General features: G+C 45.2%; 1 protein-coding gene and 1 long non-coding RNA gene across 11 annotated transcripts in view; one reads left to right on the top strand and one right to left on the bottom strand.

Annotated features, from left to right (window-relative positions):
• Positions 1–19879, bottom strand: part of Cabcoco1 (ciliary associated calcium binding coiled-coil 1) — a 109210-nt gene that overhangs the window by 46683 nt on the left and 42648 nt on the right. For 2 of the 9 annotated variants that reach the window (XM_087597749.1, XM_087597751.1), the window contains exon 7: positions 16965–18445. The exons of 6 other annotated variants lie outside the window; for them this stretch is intronic. In XM_087597749.1, the coding sequence (XP_087453875.1) occupies positions 18309–18445 (137 nt within the window). In that variant the 3' untranslated portion in view covers positions 16965–18308. Of the gene's footprint in view, positions 1–5621; positions 6577–16964; positions 18446–19879 lie in introns of those variants that run through there. One more of the 9 variants, XM_087597755.1, reaches the window with a different exon arrangement.
• The window catches only part of LOC147998603 (uncharacterized), a 97149-nt gene that overhangs the window by 47624 nt on the left and 29646 nt on the right, over positions 1–19879 (top strand). The window lies entirely within an intron of this gene.

Raw genomic sequence — 19879 nt, 5'->3', positions numbered from 1 at the left:
CTGCTGTGTGCAGTCCCATGCTGTGTTCATAGCTGGGGAATTTAAGCATGTTTCTCAGCTCCCTCCATCAACATCATTTAAATAGCATTATCCCCCTCAGTTTTAGTTGAAACTCAAAGTCATTTTGTAAACACACCCTGATGTCGTTACTATCTCAGGACGGACCACTGTGACTGTTGTAAGTCAGCTTTCTGAGACACAGGAAAGCAATGACAAAATTTGGTGTTTGGTTTATGACACAGGAAAATCACAGTCATAGACATGTTTTCTTAAACTATGTCCTGGAATAATGTTTGGAACATCAGACAGTGTTCCAGAGTGGGGCTTCTTCAACCTCCTGGCTTTCTCTAAAGCTGTTTTTGAAGCATTTTAACGAAATAAAAATTCACTCCTGAGTCTTTGATCTGCCTGTTTTGTTGAGTTATTATTATTATTATTATTATTATTATTATTATTATTTGGAAATCAATTTCTAAGGACCTAGGAGGCATGGGCAGAAATAAACCTGTGCTTGTGAGAAATAGTCCCAGACATTTCGTCAAACTTAGGTGTGTGTGGCAAAGTTTCCAGTTGTTAAATGTGGAGAAAGACTCTATACCTTTATAAGAGGCTTTGTGGCTTTTCACAATTAACTGCTAACTATTTACACTTATGCTTAGTTGCTTCAAATTTTTCTAGTGACTTTCCTTCTTGGAGGACTGGAGTGGCAAGTTGATGGGTTGCTTTTTAGCCCTGTTGTCATAATCTGCCTTCTGTCCTTGATTTATGAGAGAATGAAAGTAACCCCCCAACATGCACACACACACACCCCAACACACATACACACACAGACACACAGACACACCCCAACACACACACACACACCAACACACACATACCCCAACACAGACACACACACACACCAATGCACACACACATACCCCAACACACACACACCTTAACACACACACCCCAGCACACACACACACCGCAACGCACACACACACACACACCCCAACACACACACCCCAACACACACACACCAACACACACATATCCCAACACAAACACACACACACCCCAACACACACACACACACCAACACACACATACCCCAACACAGACACACACACACACATACACCCCAACACACACACACACACACACACACACACACACACACACACACACACCCCAACACAGACACACACACACACACACACGTCCAGACCACTGTTTACTTTTTAAATTAGGTTTAATTATGTGTTTGGGTGTGTGTGTATGGGGCTGTGAGCACCTGAGTTCAGCTGCCTGCTAGAGACATCAGCGTCCCAGCGCTGTAGTTGCAGGCGGTTATGAGCCGCCACATCTGGGTGCTGAGAGTCGCGCTCTGGTCCCCTCTGGGACCAGTAAAGGCTTAACTTCCAAGTCATCTACCCAGACCCCGACCTTCGATGTTGTTTAAGGAATAATTTCTTCATGGAAAACTGTTTAATTTTTATAAATAGCTCAGAACTTATTTTTAAATGTAGTTGAGCAAAAATGTAGTTGAGAAAGTGAACTTTCTTTCCATTTTTAAAATTTCTGTACTGGAGTGGGCAGCTTGACTGGTTGCCATAACTGTATGTTTGCTATAAACCTGCCCTTTGACCCTGACCTTGGAAATTAAAACACATGCACACGTCACCATGTTGTGGATGTAGACATACACCCGGATTCTGACCTTTGCTTCGTGTCAAAAATAATATTCCCTGTGTAGAAAATCATGCTGATTTCATGGAAAGCAAGCAGGGAGGTTTCACTTCAGGCACACCAAGCAAAATTGTTCCAATGTTAAAACTCAGTTCAAAAGAGGCCATGAGTTTGAGGAAGAGTTGGGGTGGTGTATGTGGGGACGCTTCAGAGGGAGGAAAAGAATGGGAGAAATGTACTTGAAATACAATCTCAAAAATAAAGATCAATATATGAGATCGATCAAAATATCAAAAACAGATAAACCTCAATAAAGTTCCCTTTACCATCATCTGTATTCCCATAGTCAAAGGCTTCAGCCTGTGTACTGCACTAAGCCGGAGCTGTGCGGATGAGCGTAAACTACTTTATTCCCGGCAAACACGAGCTAACTTGCATCCTTAGACTGGAGTCTCTGGTTTCTCCAAGAGCAGGCTTGATGAGCATGCTCAGTCTCTTCCCTGTTGTGGGGTTGAAAGGTCATGGCCCACTTCCGGCTTCCAAATCTTGGTTTATGATGTCACCCATCTCCACTTTCTCCAAGCAGAATCTGAAAAGGTCTGGGGAAACCTGTCTGAATTCTGTCACTTCCGCTCTCAGCTCCTGTAACGTGATTTTACTTTGTGGTTGCTCGTGGATTCCTCCCTTTCCAGGCCTTTGTAGCTTTGTTTTATGATCTCCAGCGAGGCTGTTAAGCACCTAAATATTTGATTATATTTTTTTCCAAACACGTCACGCAGTTCTCTCATGCCAAGTTCCACATCCTGCCACTCCCGCTCCCAGCTTTACCACTTCAGCATCATCAGATATTGTACAGAACACCCAATAGAGTTGGTTGTTCAACAAAATCATCATAAATTCGATGTCTTTTCCCTAATAATAATATTGTACAATTGGTTCCATGGAGAACACATTTTTTTTTTTTGCCAAGTAAAGTTCCCATTGGACTTTCTTCCCCTGAATGGGTGTTTTCAAGATTTTTTACATCATGAAAATGAAAGTAAAATCAATCCTGCAAAGTTCTAACAGGCTAAAAGCTGATGTATGGGGTGGTTTTTGTTGTTGTTGCTTTTTGGGGTTTTTTTTTGTTGTTGTTGTTTTGTTTAGGTTTTTTTTGTTTGTCTGTTTGTTTGTTTTTTCAAAAACAGACTCCACAAACTACATAGTTCTGTGGGGTCGGTTATGTGGGTGTGGCAAGGGTAGATTGTAGTTCAGAGGGGAGCTGCCCCATCTTCTGAAGCCCTACCTGGGTTTGTTCCCAAAGCCTGCATGTCCACTCCACTGAGCCAGTGTGCATCAGAATGTTGTCTTGGAGCTGTTCAGAGCCTACAGGATCATTTTCCCTTCCTGGTTCTTCTGTTGTTTTTGGTTATTTTCTTTCCTTCCAAACCTTGCAGGCAGGTAAGTGCTCTAAGAGAGCCCAGCCACACTTAAGAGCTCAGTAAGTGGCTGTCACTGGGCTATTTTCCTTACTGAGTATGGCTTTTTTCCCTCCAATTGGTGCCTGGAAAATACTTAGCATTATTTTGTGTATCCGTGGCTAAGAAATATGATTGAACATAAAGGAGAGACCAGTGAGCCAAATAACCTTGAAAGGAAACATATTTGGCCCTATTAGAGAGTTTGGGTTTTAGCAAGCAGCATGTATGCAGATCCTAAACTCCTCCGAGCGGAGCATCTCAGTTCACCAACCTGTAATTAAGGTTATTTAAAACAGAAGGGATGAGTTCCAAAGTCATAAGGGCCCCAGAGAAGGTAGAGGCAAGTGGGAAGTTCCTGAGTGTGTAAGGGAAGGGTATAAGGAGTGGGGGAGGAGGTCTTTTCAGCTGAGATTAATAATAGGGAAGAGAGAGGATTTGAAATGAACTTTGGTGGTACAGCTCGCATTGGACAAGCATACACTGAAGGAGGTGGATGGACTGGGGATGGCTGCAGAATCTCTGAAACCTCTCCATTGAGAAGTGGGCTTTGCTTCTGTTCCCATGGGGTTCTACCTTCCTAAGGAACCTCTCCAACCACAGCAATGCAGCCAGTGCAGGCACTGGGCCTTTTTTCCAAGCTTCTGCTTCCTCCCAGGAACCCTCATTTTGGGGATATTAATATTACTGCCCAGTGAGTTTCAGCCATGGACATGGGGAGACTCTTGAGACCACAATGGGTATGAATAGCCAGCTCAGTTCATTTGTGTTTTCTTGATTTCTAATGAATATAACTAAAATTGTTCATTTGGATATCTTCATTTATGAAGTTCTTGCCCATTTCTAGGTGGGGGTTTACTGGTAGGCCCTTATTTATTTATTATGAGTCTTTTGTCACGCACATTGTATCTTTGAGTTACTTCACTCTCTGTCCTCCTTGTGGACCCTTTTGTTGACAAGAATTCCTTCGTATCAAGTACAGTTTAACAACTTAAACAAAAACATTTGTTTTTAATTATGAGCATGTGTGTGTCTGTGTGCTTGTATGCGCCTGTGAGTTCAGGTTTCTAAGGAGGTCGGAAGAGGATGTCAGATCCCCTGGAGCTAGAAGTTAGGTCTTCTGCAAGAACAGTATGAGTTCTTAGCCACTGGTCCTTTTCCCAGTCCCAGTATACCAGCTTTCCTTCCATAGTTAGTGCTGTGCTGTGTTTGTGTGTGTATGCACACACCTCTGTGTGTGTGTGTGTGTGTGTGTGTGTGTGTGCGTCTATGTGTCTGTGACTGTTGAAGGCTATGATGCTATCCTCAGAAACTTGAGCAGTTTAGCTTCATGTTAAAATTTATAATTCACAAGGAATGGGTATTTTCTTATATCATGAGTTAAAATTTTAAATCCATCAATTCATTATTATCCTCAAGAAATATTTCTTAGCCCCTTAATAATTTACTGAAAATATCACTTCTTTCTCTCTTAAATATAGTGGCATATAGCGAATAACTATGTTGGTGTGGGTTCATCTTTTTCTCTTTTATTTCCTTTTGCTTATCCACCCGTATTTATGCCACTATGAATTCATCAGGGTTCTGAAATTGCTATCAATTTATAAATCTCAGGTCAGCAAAATAAAGCCTATAATTTAACTCTTCAACATCTTTTAAAAAAATCTAATTTTTGCCTTAAAATTATTTCTACTCTCTTACTTTTAAAGCCTTGTTTTTATTTTTAATTATGTACTTGTTTGGGTGGGAGTATGTACACATGAGTCCAGTTGCCCATGGCAGTCTGAATGGGAGTTATGGGACAAATGTGGGTGCTGGGACCTGCACTAGGGTCCTCTGCTGGAGCACTACTCACTCTCAATCACTGATCACTTCTAAAGACCTCCCCCATCTCTTCGTACTCATAAATGTCCTAATGCCAAGGTAATGATTCGGTTTTGCTCGTGAGGCTTTGTCATCTCTGTGTATGTGTATTTCATAGTTTTCCTGCCCGCTCCTCTCTCTCCTACATTTACAGCAGCGTCACGCGTGACAAGCATAGTTCAGGATCCTGCTTTTCCAGTTAAGACTCCCGGCTTTCTTCCTTCTGTCCGGCTAGCCTGGGCCGAGCTGCCAGTGTATAGGAAACAGAATGAGCGCTGGCAGACGGCTTCTCCCTAACTCTTAGGAGGCTTGGCCTCAGCGCTGGACCATTGACGAGGATGCTTGATGTGGTCACTGTGGCAGCCTTTAAAGTCTACCCACCCGGCAGGGCGTTTCCCTTCCCGTCGGGGTTCGCTAATGCACTTTACAGTGACTGGGTGTTGGGTTTGTGGGACAACTGCTCAGCAGCTCCTGAGAAACATGGCAAAATCCCTCAGTATTAGCGCGTGCAGCTGTTTTGACTGATCCTCCTTGCGTTCTGGAAAGACACCACGGTCACGGTGCATTCTTGGGTTTGATCTCTTAATATTTTGTTTCTGGTGGGTTTTTTCTTTTTCTTTTTTCTTTTATGCATTCTCATAAAGGAAGGCGCTTAGAGAATATTTTCTTTCTTTCACTGTCCTGGTAAGGTTTGGCCAGTAGAGTCATTCTGAGCTTTCTACACACCCTGTGGGAACTTCCGATATTGATTTCATTCCTTTCCTAGTAATATGGGCTTGGGAGGTTTCTGTGTGAGCGAAATTTCCGTGTAGCTTCTTTGATACACAGCTATTAAAACTTTGCGAATTCTATCACTTTCACACAGTGTAAAAATCAGTGGTAATGTTTATATTTGCATCCGAAGACACCTGGCTCTGTTGCCGATATTGTACTCTTTGTTGTCTTTATATTTTAAAAACCTTCTTAGGGGCTTTCTGGTTTCATTAGGTTTTCTGCAGAACCATCCCACCACTTCCTACTGTTACTATCATACGGCTTTTATTTAATTAATTTATTTACTTTTACATCTTTTATTTCCTTTCATAGCCCCTCCAAGTTCAATCTGAGATTTTTTTTTCGGCTTTTTAAAACTATAATTTTATGTGTATGAGTAGTTTGTATATTAGCATGTCTTACATAATGCCTATGCATGTGCACCACACATAGGCAGAGGCTTGAGGAAGCCACAGGGTGGTGTTGGGCCCCCCTGGAGCGGAAGGGACAGCTGGTTGCGAGTGGCTGTGTAGGGACCAACCTTGGTTCTGGGCAAGAGCAGGCAGAGTTGGTAATGAGGGAGCCATGGCTCTAGCTCCTCAGAGTCCCAGTTTTAATTCTTCAGCTTTCTGTCAGGAATCTGGTTTTTGTTGTTTGGTTTGCCAATGTCTAGGAACCAGCAACGCGTCAGGTCAGAAAGGAGGTAAAAGTCGCAGACGTGGCTGGGATCCTTCCGGTCCCAGACAGACTCTCTACGTCTGCAGAGGTTAGCTGTTGCCACGGCTCATGTTTCCGATATTGGTGGCTTCTTTCTTCTGCTGTCGTCTGTTTCCTGTTCAGACATTCATAGCGATACTGTTTTTAATGAGTTTTTAAAAGTCCCTTATAATTTGAAAATTGATCTCTGTTCTTTATTATTTTTCCTGCTCAGAAGTATTTAATCTTCTCTGATTTGCTAGAATTTCAACTTGAAAGGTGAGGCCATAGAGTTAAGATTTTTTAAAAAATATATATAATAGTTGTATTTATTCTTTGAGAATTTCATACATGTATGCAATGTAGTGTGAACATGCTCACTTTTAACTCCTCCAAGATCCCTGGATTGTCCTACCAGCTTTCTGTCCCCCTTCCTCACTTCTTTTCTCCCTCCCTCCCCACGCCTTCTCTTCCTCTCTTCCTTTCTTCTTTCCATAACCCAAGTCTAATCTAATGTCACAAAGCACATGGGGATGGGGCGTCCAGTAGGGCGTGGTCAGCTTACTTGTGGCCACGCCCGTAAAAAACTGGCGTGACTCCTCTGTTTACTTACAAAGTAACTTTTGTTTTACTCTTGTTTTTGTATCTTCCAAGCTTCCTATTTTTATTTATTGTATCATTATGTTATTGGAAGCTATTTGTACAGGTTTGGATTCTGTTGCTGACTTTTAACTTGATGCCGTTGTGATTACAGACCATTCTTTGTATATGCTAGGAATTTGGGATTAATTCAGGGCCTGTGTCAGAGACCAGGACGTGGGCTCTTTCTTGGGATCTTTTGTTTGCTTAGTTGAGTGTGTAGTCTGTGTTGCTCTTCTATGAATGTTGATTGTGTCGGATCGTTTGCTAGCGCTAGTCAAATTGTTTATATCTTGGCTAATTTTATCTCTCTAGTCTATCAATTATTGAGAGGAGGTGTTGAAATCTGTTCCGATTGTGGATTTATCCACTCCTCCATGTTCTGCTGATTTGACTGTCTGTTAAGATGTACACGAGTGTACAGGGCTGTTTCGTATTCTTGTTGAATTGGCCTCTGTCACTATGGAGTCACTTTCTCTCTGGCAGTTTCCTAGGTGTGACAGCAACCGACGGTTGCAAAATCGTTGCTGCTTTTTATTATTACTGTTACCTGGGTGCTAAAGTGAGTATTAATTGTCAATTTGCCAGAATCTAGAATATCTGGAGATTGGCCTCTGGGTGAATCTGAGGAATTATTTAGATTAAAATTGGCCTCTGGGACTGTAAAGGTCTTGACTATGTTAATTGAGCTGGGAAGACCCGCCCACTGTGGGCGGCAGCATTCCCTGGCTGGGATCTTGTATTACACAGATGGAGAGAGGGAATCAAATGATTAGCCTTCATTGCTGTCCTCTTCCTGATATAACTGGCTGCTTACAGCTCCTGCTTCTTTGGGCTCCCTGTCATGTATCATGAATTTAAGGGACTGTACCCTTAAATTCTGAGTCAGAATAAACATTTGTTCATTTAGTAAAGTTGATTTGACACGGTGTCTCATCACAGTGATAGGAAAAGAAACAGATATATCCTTACCCGTTTCACTTCTTGTGTCTTGTGACCTTATTTGAAGTGCATGTTGTGAACGATTGGTGTCGTTGGATCACCTGCTTAGCGCTGTTAAATGGGTTGGTGCATTTAATGTGACAACTGATTAAGTTAGGTCTGAATCCACCATGCGACCGTTTCTGTCTCTTCCTGGTTTGTTTTCCTGCCTGCCTTAGGACTGAAAAGATTATATTTCATCTCCCCTTTTCTGTTTGCTTCTTGGATCTAGGTTTTAGGTAATTATTTATGTGGGGACGCTGTCCACCCTCAACTTGATCTGGTCTACTTTAAACAATCGTCGCCATCTCACACAAAGTCACACTCGAGACAGCATTTTTTTCCTTATCTCTTTCCGGTTGGTCCCTCTACTAACTCTCTCTTACATTTAGTTTCTGTAGGACATAAATCCAAAAACACACTGCTTTCATTTTTCCTTTAGACAGTACCTTATCTCCTTAGTTAAAAATTGATCCACACTGGGGCCCATTGGTGTTTCTTCTATTTCTTCATGGAGCTGCAGCCATCTATCATGACTACACTGTCCCCTGCGTGAGGGACCCTCCCAAACATTTCCTGTAATGTCAATCTGCCCATGATGAATTTTTAAGGGTTTTTACATCAGGAAAGTATTTTACCTTCATTTCACAAAACCTTCATGGTGCACAGAGTTCTGGACCGCCAGTTCGTTTCCCCTCTGTGGTCTACTGTCTTCAGTTCTCTTAACCATCACTGGTCCCCCACATGGGCACACAGCGTGGCCTTATTCTCTGGGTGTACTTTTTTGTTCAACGCTTCTCTTTGTTGGTGGTTTTTAGCATTAGGTACTGCGGCTTGGTTCTTTTTAAGTGTCTTGTGCTTGGAGTTTGTTAGGGTTCTTGGATTTGTGAGTTAATGGTTCCCCTAAACTTGGATATAAATCTCTTCAAATATCTCTTTCTCTCTTCCTCCTTTTTTTTCTTGCTTGAGTCCAGTCACACACATCTCTCCAGTTATGTTGTCTATGGCTCCGTGACTTGTTATGTCTCTCAGACAGGCAGGAACGAGAGCAGATCACTTCTGTCTGGCCGTGGGCTGAGTTGTCTTGGGTTGTGGGATTCAAACTTGCCGAGGTGAGGGGCTCACTACGCACCCTTGACTCTCAAGGTAGTGCTCCAGGCTCATGCCCACTGGCCTGCTTTCCTTTGGTTTCTGAACTTTAACTATGCTTTCTGCTCTGCCGTGTGGATGTTCTTTTCATGATGAACACGTTGCTGGTCACAGCCCACGACCTGCCAGGGCCTGGAATGGGGTACCTCTGCTATGTGACCTCATGTCTGCCCAGGTAGCCTTTTCCTGCCTCCCTGTCACCTTGATCCTGTCTGCTTTGGTAAGCCTGCACCCTACCTTTCTGGTCTCAGGAATGTTGTCCATAGTTCTATTTGCTTCTCTGCTTTGTAGGAATAGTGTTCTGTTTTTCTAGCTCCTGGCTAAACCCTAGTGAGTGCACAGGGGTAAAGTAGCACTGAGAGACAAGAGTCACTCAGAAATCTCTGCTTCTCTCTGAGATTATGGAGTCTGTACTGGATAGGTTTATGGCAACTTGATGTAAGTTCAAGCCATGGTTTTTCATTTCATTTCTTTTCTTTTTTTTTATTGGATATTTTATGTATTTACCTTTCAAATGTTATCCCCTTTTCTCCCTCTCCCATCTTCCCTCCCTTTTCCCCCTGCTTCTATGAAGATGCTCCCACTCCCACCCACCCACTCTCACCTCAACACCCTGGCATTCCCCTACACTGGGGAAAGGAGCCTTCACAGAATGAAGGGTTTTTCCTCCTACTGATGTTGACAAGGCTATCCTCTGCTAAATATGTGGCTGGAGTCATGGGTCCCTCCGTGTGTACTCTTTAGTTGGTGCTTTTAGTCCCTAGGATCTCTGGTGGGATCTGGTTGGTTGATGTTGTTGTTCTTCCTATGGGGTTGCAAACTCCTCCAGCTCCTTTAGTCCTTTCTCTAACTTCTCCATTGGGGACACTGTGCTCAGTCCAATGGTTAGTGCAAGCATCTTCCTCTGTATGAGTAAGGCTCTGGCAAAGCTTCTCAGGAGACATCTATATCAGGCTCCTGTCAGCAAGCACTTCTTGGCATTAGCAATAGAAGTTCAAGCCATCCGAGAGCCGGGAACCTCCATTGAGAAAATGCCTTCATGAGATTAGGGAGCCCGTAGGACATTTTCTTAATTAGTGAATAATAGGGGAGTGTCCAGCCCATGGTGGGTGGTGCCATCCCTAGGCTGGTGGTCCTGGATTCTATAAGAAAGTAGGCTGAGCAGGCCTTGTGGAGTAAGCCAGTAAGTTGCACTCCTGCATGTCCTCTGCATCAGCTCCTGCCTCTAGGTTCCTACCCTGCCTAAGTTCCTGTCCTGACTTCCTTTGATGATAAACCATGAGGTAGAAGTTAAATCAAATAAAGACTTTTTTCCTTTACAACTTGATTTTTGGTCATGGTGGTTCATTATCACAACAGAAACCCAAGTGGATAGTATTCTGGGGGGCAAGTGGACAGTGCCACCAGAAAGAACAACTGGTAAGGCTGAGTGAGCCCAAAGCCCATGGAACTCAGAACTGAGTACGGTAGACATGGGGGCCAACTCCCTGCCCAACTCTCCTGACTTTGGAACATGTCACCACAACACCCCACTGAGAGGACCGTGACAATCAGTCTTGTGGGGAAAACACCTGAAGCCCTTCCCCATGCAAATAGAGCCTCACTGGCGTCTCAAACTAAGCCAATGGGAAGCGTCTACTCCTGGATCCCACCCAACTCCTCCATGTTTGCAAGGTCCCTATCCATATGGAGTAAAGCACACAAGCTCGCTCGCCCAGAATCGTCCTCGACTGGCTGTTGTACGGAGTGTAGCACTGAGGAAGAGTGTTCTCTCCAGAAGCATTCACTGCTGGACCTTAGCCCTGCCAGGCAGACTGTCTCATGCCCCTCCCATGCCCGCTAATGCCCCCTGCCCTTGTTGCTGCCTGCCAGTTGCCCATTACTGTGGCCACTGCCCCTGCCTCTGGCATTGGTGCTGCCATGGTTGCGGGACCTGGGACCCCAGCTACTAGGACCCACGGAACCGGAGGATGACAACATTTCATGTCCTAACTGTCCTGGAAGATCCAAGGCCTTGAGATGGACCTTGGGAACCAACCCTTTCTACTTCCCCGAGTAGAGCATGTTCTGGGCTAGCTACAACATCAGACTAAAAAGACACACACAAGCCAAAATGATCAGGTTTTGAAGGAAGTATTTTTTTTAACACTAGAAAAAATATGGAATTATTTGTAAACTTTTCTGTTCTTTTGTTAACATATTCCTACTGCTCGGGAGAGTGAGGACATTTTTACATTTTTGCATATTCAATGAGGAGAACCAGCACCTTAAGTACACGAGGTTCAGACTGTGCAGCTGAGAATGTGCGGTCTCTCCAGCGAGCTCCGAGAGCTCCTTAAAGAAGCAATCACCTGGTTTCCATCACTGTCTCGGGGTGTTGGCTGCACAGACCTGCACGCAGTCAGACAGCATGCACATAAAGACACACACATAGGCACACACATGAGCAGATGGAATACACACATAGACACATAGGCAGACAGCACAGAGAGAGGCAGGCAGAATACAGCACAGAGGACATACATTCATGGACATATAATATACACACAGAGTATACAGACATATACATACCTATGTAGCCTATACACATACAGCATATTTGACACAGTATACACACACACACACACACACACACACACAGAGGCAGACAGCATGTGCACACACACATACATGCACATACACAAAATAGACACACACATTAGGTCTATAGCACACAGACATAGATACACACATAGGTAGGCCTCCAGCTCTCTCTAAGGGGACCTCTGAGACTTGGAGGGAGCCCACCGTCACAAGGTAGACATAGACACACAGGCACACAGATACACCCAAAGACATACAAAGAGACATGACCACCCATCTACACACAGTATATAGATACACACAGGTACACGGGTATCCACATATACACGCAAACATGCACCCAAAGACGTATACACAAAAACAGACATGACCACACACCTACACATGGACACACAGGCATATGCACAGACACACAAACATGCATGTACAGATACAGACACAAACACACACAAACAGGAACACACACACATATGTGCATATATATGCACACATATTGATGGGATATACGCACAAGAGGACACACATGCTCCAGCACGCGTGTGACCAAGGCACACACACTCACACAGATTCGTCGTCTCATCTCTCTAGTCACAACACTGCATTAGAATTAGAAGTCCGTAGCACAGAACAAAACTCGCACCAACCACACACAAAGACTCAATGGAAACACAGTGACCAGGCAAATACCTTCTCGTTTTCGGCAAGTAAGCGCACTATGAATTTAAGCTGCCTTGCCTGGGTCTGGGGTTCAGAAGCCTGACTTTCTAAACTGCGGGTGCTCTCCAAGTCCCACGGGCTGTGGGGAAAGCTCACCGCTGCCTAACTTACTTCCTCATTCTGGCATGGCAGGGAGAGCTTTTCATCTCTCCCCTTTCATCTGAAAAAAATGTGGGTTTTTGCAATGGGCTGAACACACATCTATAAATAAGGCGTGTCTTGCTCCCGCCCCCCCATTACCACGTCAGCTCCGGTTAGCTGGTTGCCAGGCCCTCTTGTTGTACTGGAGTCCAGGGGAAGGACGAAAGGGGGACGCCACTAAACTGCCCTTGGGAACGTGTGTGTTCCTTTGTTTTAATTCAAAAGGAGACGTCAATGACCTTTAGAACCTTAGAGTTTTTGTCTTTAATGGTTCAGTGGGGGTGTGCATTGACTGTTGGATGTAAAATGGACGCCTTTGATGGCTCTTTCTGGTTTTAGGGATTTGGGTAAAAGCACTGGACCTACTGTGTGTGTCCATTATGAATTTTTTTACTCGGTTTTTATGGTCAATGAAGGTTAAAAACAATGCAAATATTGTGGTCATGATTTAATGCAAGGTGACGCTCTTAAATGGACTTAATTCCAAATGTCTGGCCTTATTTTAATTTTAATGGCTCCGTGTCTAAGCAGTAATCTAATTTAAGCTTTTTGTTTATTCCAAGTAAAGTCAGACAATGTGTGCATTTTTAAAGAATAATCCTTGGGTGACATGAGTTGACGTCTCCCATTAGATATGATTAGGTGAGCCTCTTTGGGGTAAACACTTCATACTGTCTCTTACAATTTGCAGAAACACGAGGCGTAGAATTAGCTGTGTACCTCGCCTCTTCAAAGTTTTAACGGCCGAATGTTAACTATTTTCCGTGTCTGTTCAGTTTGGATTTATTGCAATAACTTTCACAAATGGGATCCAGTCCAAATTCTTGGAGCATTTTAACCATAAAAGGCGTAGAAATATTTTGCAAGCCCATGGGCAGTAATCTGATATTTAGGAGTTTCATAAAAGGAATGGCTAGCGTGTGGGCTCTCAGAGGGAGAGCTTCGTCCAGCAGCGCATCACAAATGTTTATTTCAGGGCCTGTAATGCGTTCAGCATCTGAAATACTAAAGGCATGAGAGAAAGACAGACAGATTTACGCAGTACTCCGTATTCTACATATTTCAGTCGCGGTGTAATTTATGTCTTGTAATACTCCTTCCACAGTGAAACTTTACTGTGGTCTTAATACATGTACATTGAAATCTAACTCAAGTGTTCAGGACTGGGGTGAGGTCTTTCCAGGTGAAGGGGTCCTGAGGGCAGAACCCCTGTCTGGATAGATTAATATCTCATCAGTGGGAGCAGAAAGGAAATTTTCTTTCTAGTGAAGACCCAGGAAGGAGGAGGAGAAAGGGAGCGCTCTGGAGATAATAAGTTAGCTTGTTCCTTTGACCATGGACTTCTCAGCCTCCGTGACTTTGAGAAATATTTGTGTTGTTTCCAAGCCACCCGACAGACGGCACTTTTGTCGCAGCAGCGTGCATGGACAGAGACAGAGGGGCGACCCATGATGAGGTGGAATGAGGTTCGGGCGGAGGGAAGGAGAAGACAAAGCAATCGTTCTCACTGTAGCCACTTCAAACACAGTCACACATTCAGTCAACTCTCGTGGTGAGGAGCATCCGCTCTGGGCTGCTCTGGGTTTCAGGTGCTACAGGAGGAGGTTAACTTGCTGTGTTAACTGATCCACTCTCCCCTGTAAGGCGCCATCTTGTCTCTGCTTGTGAAGACCAGAGTCTGGGAGATGGTTAGAAGTCCTCTTTCTTTGTAGAGGAGATAAAGGAGTTGCAGTGGTTAGGGAAATTACCCCTGAGGATGTGTTAGGAGTGCTGACCTTTGACCCAAGCCCGCCCATCAGCGTTTGTTTGTGTCTTGTGCCTGATTTAGGGACTATGCCTTGATTTTCACATCACATGCACAGGGCACAGGCACTGATGATTGGTGTCCATTTTCACTGGAAATTTCTCTTAAAAATATTTAACTGTGAATGGGCGAGATGGATCAAGTGATAAAGAGTTTGCAATGCAAACAAGAGGATGTGAATTTGGTCCCCCAAGTCCCCATAAATGTCTAGGCAATTGGGCAAAATCTGTAATCCGGGCACAGAGGGGTGGAGACAGGTGGATGTCTGGGGCATTCTGGTCTAGAGCCTAGCCTAAGTTCCAACCCAGTGAGGGCCACTCTGTCAGTAGACTCTGTGGACTGAACCTGAGGAATGATATCGGAAGTTGCCCTCGTGTGTGTGTGCGTGTGTGTGTGTGTGTGTGTGTGTGTGTGTGTGTACCAACACACAAATGCACACCCACACACCCACACACACACACACAAAAGTATCTCATCCCAGTACCTCTTTCTCATTACTAGCATAGAATTCCACTCAGGGATAAGGAAAATGCAAATACGTCAGTGCCTGAGTGGGGATTGCTGCTCTTAGCATGGTCTCCGTCCCAAACATGGTTCCAAGCATCTTCTACTCCAGAGTTGGCTTAAGATGCACGGTCAGTACCCTGGTGACCAGTGATGGTGGACACCTTCTCCCAGGCAGTCTTCATGTCTTTGTGAGGGAATTGTTAGCGGTGATGGTCAGGAAATAGTTAACTGTTTATATGTGAATTTAACTTCTTGAGCTGTCAGGATCTTTACTTTTAGGGCTCATCAACCTAGTTGTCTGTTGGACAGTGGTGAATTAAGCTGTCAGCCAAGCAGCATAGCAGGCTAGTGGCTGGCTCCCTTTCTGATGATGTAGACACATTCTCAGGGTCCGTGTGGACACACAGGCACTTGCACCCTGCCCAAGCTTCTCCTCAGCTCTCTCCCCTTACAGATCCCGATTCCACGCCAGACTTTCCTCCCTTCCTGCACAGCGTTATCTGGATGACACAGGCACAAAGATACACACACACACACACACACACACACACACACACACACACATGTACATGTACATATACAAGCACACACTCAAACTCTTGCTCTCTGTCTCTTTCTCAAATTTTTAAGAAAGAAAAACCCCTAACACAGTGAACAATAGTAACTGAGGTGGGCTGAGTTAAGAGCTGTTTGTAGAAGACTGGCTTGGGGGAAAATAATGATGTTACCTACCTCTGCTCATCCCTGGGGTTATTAGGGTCAGGGACGGACCAAGTTCCATTGTCCAGAGAGAAGCGGTCCGAATAGGCATTGTGGTTGCTGTAGTGGGTCCAGCAGTGAGGCAGCTGAGAGTGAAACCACTTCGTTGCCACTATCCTGGTTTCTGTCCCCAGTGACCCAAATAGATGCCGAAGGAGGAGGAGGAAGAGGAAAAGACAGGGGAAGAGGAGGAGGAAGAGAAGTAGGAGGAGGGAGAGGAGAAGGAGGGAGAGACGAAAGAGGAAGAGGAGGAGAAGGAAGAGGAAGAAGAGGAGGGGGAAGCAGAGGAGGAAAAGGAGGATGAAGAAGAAGAAGAAATTGAAAGGTTGTAAAATTGATGAATATTTAAAATAACTTTGTTATGATGGTATTTATGCTGTACTTAATTTTTAAGGAGTGTATGTTTGGAAGGCAATAAAGGAGGAAGGGGAGGAGGAAGAGGAAGAGGAAGAGGAGGAGGAAGGGGAGGAGGAAGAGGAGGAGGAAGGGGAGGAGGAAGAGGAGGAGGAAGAGGAGGAGGAAGAGGAGGAGGAAGAGGAGGAGGAAGAGGAGGAGGAAGAGGAGGAGGAAGGGGAGGAGGAAGAGGAGGAGGAAGAGGAGGAGGAAGAGGAGGAGGAAGGGGAGGAGGAAGGGGAGGAGGAGGGGAGGAGGAAGAGGAGGAGGAAGAGGATGAGGAAGAGGAGGAGGAAGGGGAGGAGGAAGGGGAGGAGGAAGAGGAGGAAGAAGAGGATGAGGAAGGGGAGGAGGAGGGGGAGGAGGAAGAGGAGGAGGAAGAGGAGGAGGAAGGGGAGGAGGAAGGGGAGGAGGAAGAGGAGGAGGAAGAGGAGGAGGAAGGGGAGGAGGAAGAGGAGGAGGAAGGGGAGGAGGAAGAGGAGGAGGAAGGGGAGGAGGAAGAGAAAAAGAGGAGGAGGAAGAAGAGGAAGAAGGGGAGGAGGAAGGGGAGGAGGAAGAGGAGGAGGAAGAGGAGGAGGAAGGGGAGGAGGAAGAGGAGGAGGAAGGGGAGGAGGGAGAGGAGGAGGAAGGGGAGGAGGAAGAGAAAAAGAGGAGGAGGAAGAAGAGGAAGAAGAGGAAGAAGAGGAAGAAGAGGGAGCAGTGGAGGGGGAATCCTATTTAATAAGGGTTCCCATGCAGTGTGGAACTGAGGAACATGGCAGGGTAGAGAGGGGTAGGGATGAATCCAGAAACTTAAATAGAAAATGCTCAAGCTATGTTCTGTTACAGGTATTTTTCTTTTTTTTAATGCAGACAACTCACTATGTTGACTCGCTCCTGGTCTGCTTTTATTTAGTGAAAACAGAACAATTAAATACTTGGAACTTTAGCCAAAGAGTTTATCTGAAGGAGACGTTTAACTTTTGAAAAAAAAATTGCATTTCTAGCAGTTATGCTAATTTGCGCTTAATGATCATATTATTTCAAATACATTCATTATTTATCAGGGACTAATGAACCACATTCCCCTTTCTCTCCTCGGCTTTGGCTGTAATTTAATACATGTAGCATGTCCACTTTCACATACTGTGTGTTCGGGGAGGCACACGTAATAGATTAGCGTTATTTACCGTGTGAACGAGGCGTTTGGGTGGAAGGCAAAGAAGTTGAAAGGGTTGTAAAAGTGATGAATATTTAAAGTAACTTTGTTACGACGTTATTTATGTTGTGCTAATTTTTTAAGGACTGTATGTTTGGAAGGCAGTAAAGGCAAGCTAGGGCCTATCTTGTGATTTGACCATTGAAACTTCTGAGGGTGATCAACGCCTCGCTTACGGCTCGACCCTGCAAGTGGACGCCCAACCCTTCATTCCGGAGAGGCTCCATCACCTATCCAGCAAGCATCTGGGACAGTGGCTAAGCGTGCAGACATCTTGCTGACCTCCATGGTCTTTAAAGTGATGCCTGCCTCTGCTGGCTGTTCGGAAGTGTGCGTGGCTTGAAAGTTAGCATATTGGTAAGCACCAGGCTAACGGCAGATGCTCTGCTAACTTCCCGAGCCTGGCATTTGTGCCCACTTTTACACGTTATCCTGTGATCTCTGCTCAATAACACTGGGCTCCCTTCATCCACTGGTCCTAGCCCAGGAAGCCTCCTGCTCCCGTTTGTTCTACTAACCTGAATCTTCCCTTTGTTTGTGAGTTACATCCTCATGGACGTCCCCAGTGTTCTCACGGAAAGCAACCAGGGCTGTGGGACAAGCTGACATCACAGAATCACGGGAAATTAGGGACCATAGACACCAAACTTCAAAGCATGTGTAAGCATGGTAGAGACACACATTTGCTCAGTAGACGTGATAACCACGCAGCATAGGACCGTGTGCATCACCCAGCCCTGGAAGTACTTGCCAGCTGGGGACCATTTCTTACATCAAGGCCATTGTACCGTAGCCCTGCCTGTGTGGGAACAGAGGTGCATGCTGTCTCCCACGGCAGAAGCAAAGGATTGCAGCTCAGCCTGATATCTAAAGGCTGGGTGTGTGTAGGGGGGGGTTGGCTATCAGGCCAAAGCCTTGTTTATAGAAAGATTAGCTCTGGACACTTGGTATGTCTCTCTGGTCTTCGGTGTGAGTCATTAAGGTATCAGTCAATCAGTCATTCAAGGGGTGGTGCTTTCTCCATGATCCAAAAGAAGTTGGCAGTCAGGTTTCGCATAGATTTTTGCTGAGCATCTATTATGTGCTGTGGTGTTGAACTGGATGTCTGATGGCCAGGAGAGCATCCAAGGCAGTCTGAACACAGAGGGAAGACTGAGTATTTATGGTTGGGTGCTTCATACATGGAGGGGGCAAGCATATGTTATCTGGGGCTTTGTAATAAATTACCCAAGCCCGACCACTTCAGTAGATGTTTAAAGACATGGAGTCCTATGTAGCAGGCACCATATGACAGGTCGACCAGGGCCTTGCCTCAAGGACTCTTGAGGCTGTGATCAAGTGATCAACAAGACCTACAGCTCTCAGGAGGCTCAGCCAGGATCCCTTCCGAGACTATGCACATGACAGTGGGCCCTCTGCAGAGGTTCCCGAGTGTCCCCATGTCCCAGAACAGGCAACAAGGCCCAGATGTCAAGAAAGCCACCACATACACTTATGTGTAACAGTCTCCACTAAGACGGGCACCTTTCAACTCAAGGAAGCTCCTTAAGACAGAGTAGGCAACTCACAGTAGCTACTCGAAGTCTTTAAAACGGACCTGATTCACGAGGCCTCTCTGTCCCAGAGTAAGTAATAAAGATGGCGGAGGGTCACTCTCCGAGAATACACACTGTAAAGAAGATTCTGAGACCAGAGCAGATGCCAGGAAGAAGCAGAAAGCAGCCCACTTGCCTGGAAACACCTGAAGGTAACGTGCTGCAACCCGTGGAGCTGCCTACGGCCGCCACTGTGCTCCAGGGTCCCAGCTTTCGTGAGCTGTCACTCATGCTGGGATGGGCTCAGTTGAGGCAGCTGTCTTTAGTCCTTTCTCTTCCCATACAGAACCACTCAGTAACCCACATCCCAGTAACCAGTCCCAGTTAAGCTCGCTGGCTCAGTAAGTTGGACGTTGGTGGTATCCGCGCTCTGGTCTGTCCTGGGTTTCTGTCTGTTTGTATTGCAACCCCCATATCCAGAAACATCTTGTCACGTGACACGACGACAGTGGTGTCCCATTCAGACACTACAAACAATTGGAACCAGGCATTTTTTAAGAAAGGGCCTGGCTCAGGAGTCCCTCATGTTAAGAAGGAAAAGCCGGGTTTGGGGAGACAATGTATCGTGCATTTCCTCTTCTACATGGAACTTAGGGTTTAAGAGAAGACAAGAAAACAGAGGGCTATTTCACTATTTGAGAAGATGAAGGGGGCCCGCATAAGGGGAGGCAGAGGGTGAATATAATGACATCACGTTATTTCTACATAAAATACCATGACAAGATGTATAATTTTCACAATTAATACACACTAATGATCGAGAGGGACAAAGAGAGAACACCCGGGAGGGCATCTCAGTTCTCTATAGACTAATTTTGGAAGAAGCATTCCATCCTTTCCACCCAATGCTAGAAGCCAGATACCGAGTCCAGTACTCTTTGGAGTCAGGAACGTGAGCTCTGCCTCCCAAAGGCTGGAATGCAGAGAACGTTTAAGTCCAGCATAGGAAACCTGGGTCAAGGCTATGGGAGAC

This window comes from Rattus norvegicus, chromosome 20 (assembly GCF_021556685.1).
Source record: "Rattus norvegicus strain SHRSP/BbbUtx chromosome 20, alternate assembly SHRSP_T2T, whole genome shotgun sequence".
Classification (NCBI taxonomy): domain Eukaryota; kingdom Metazoa; phylum Chordata; class Mammalia; order Rodentia; family Muridae; genus Rattus; species Rattus norvegicus.
This window is presented reverse-complemented; position numbering and strand designations above follow the sequence as displayed.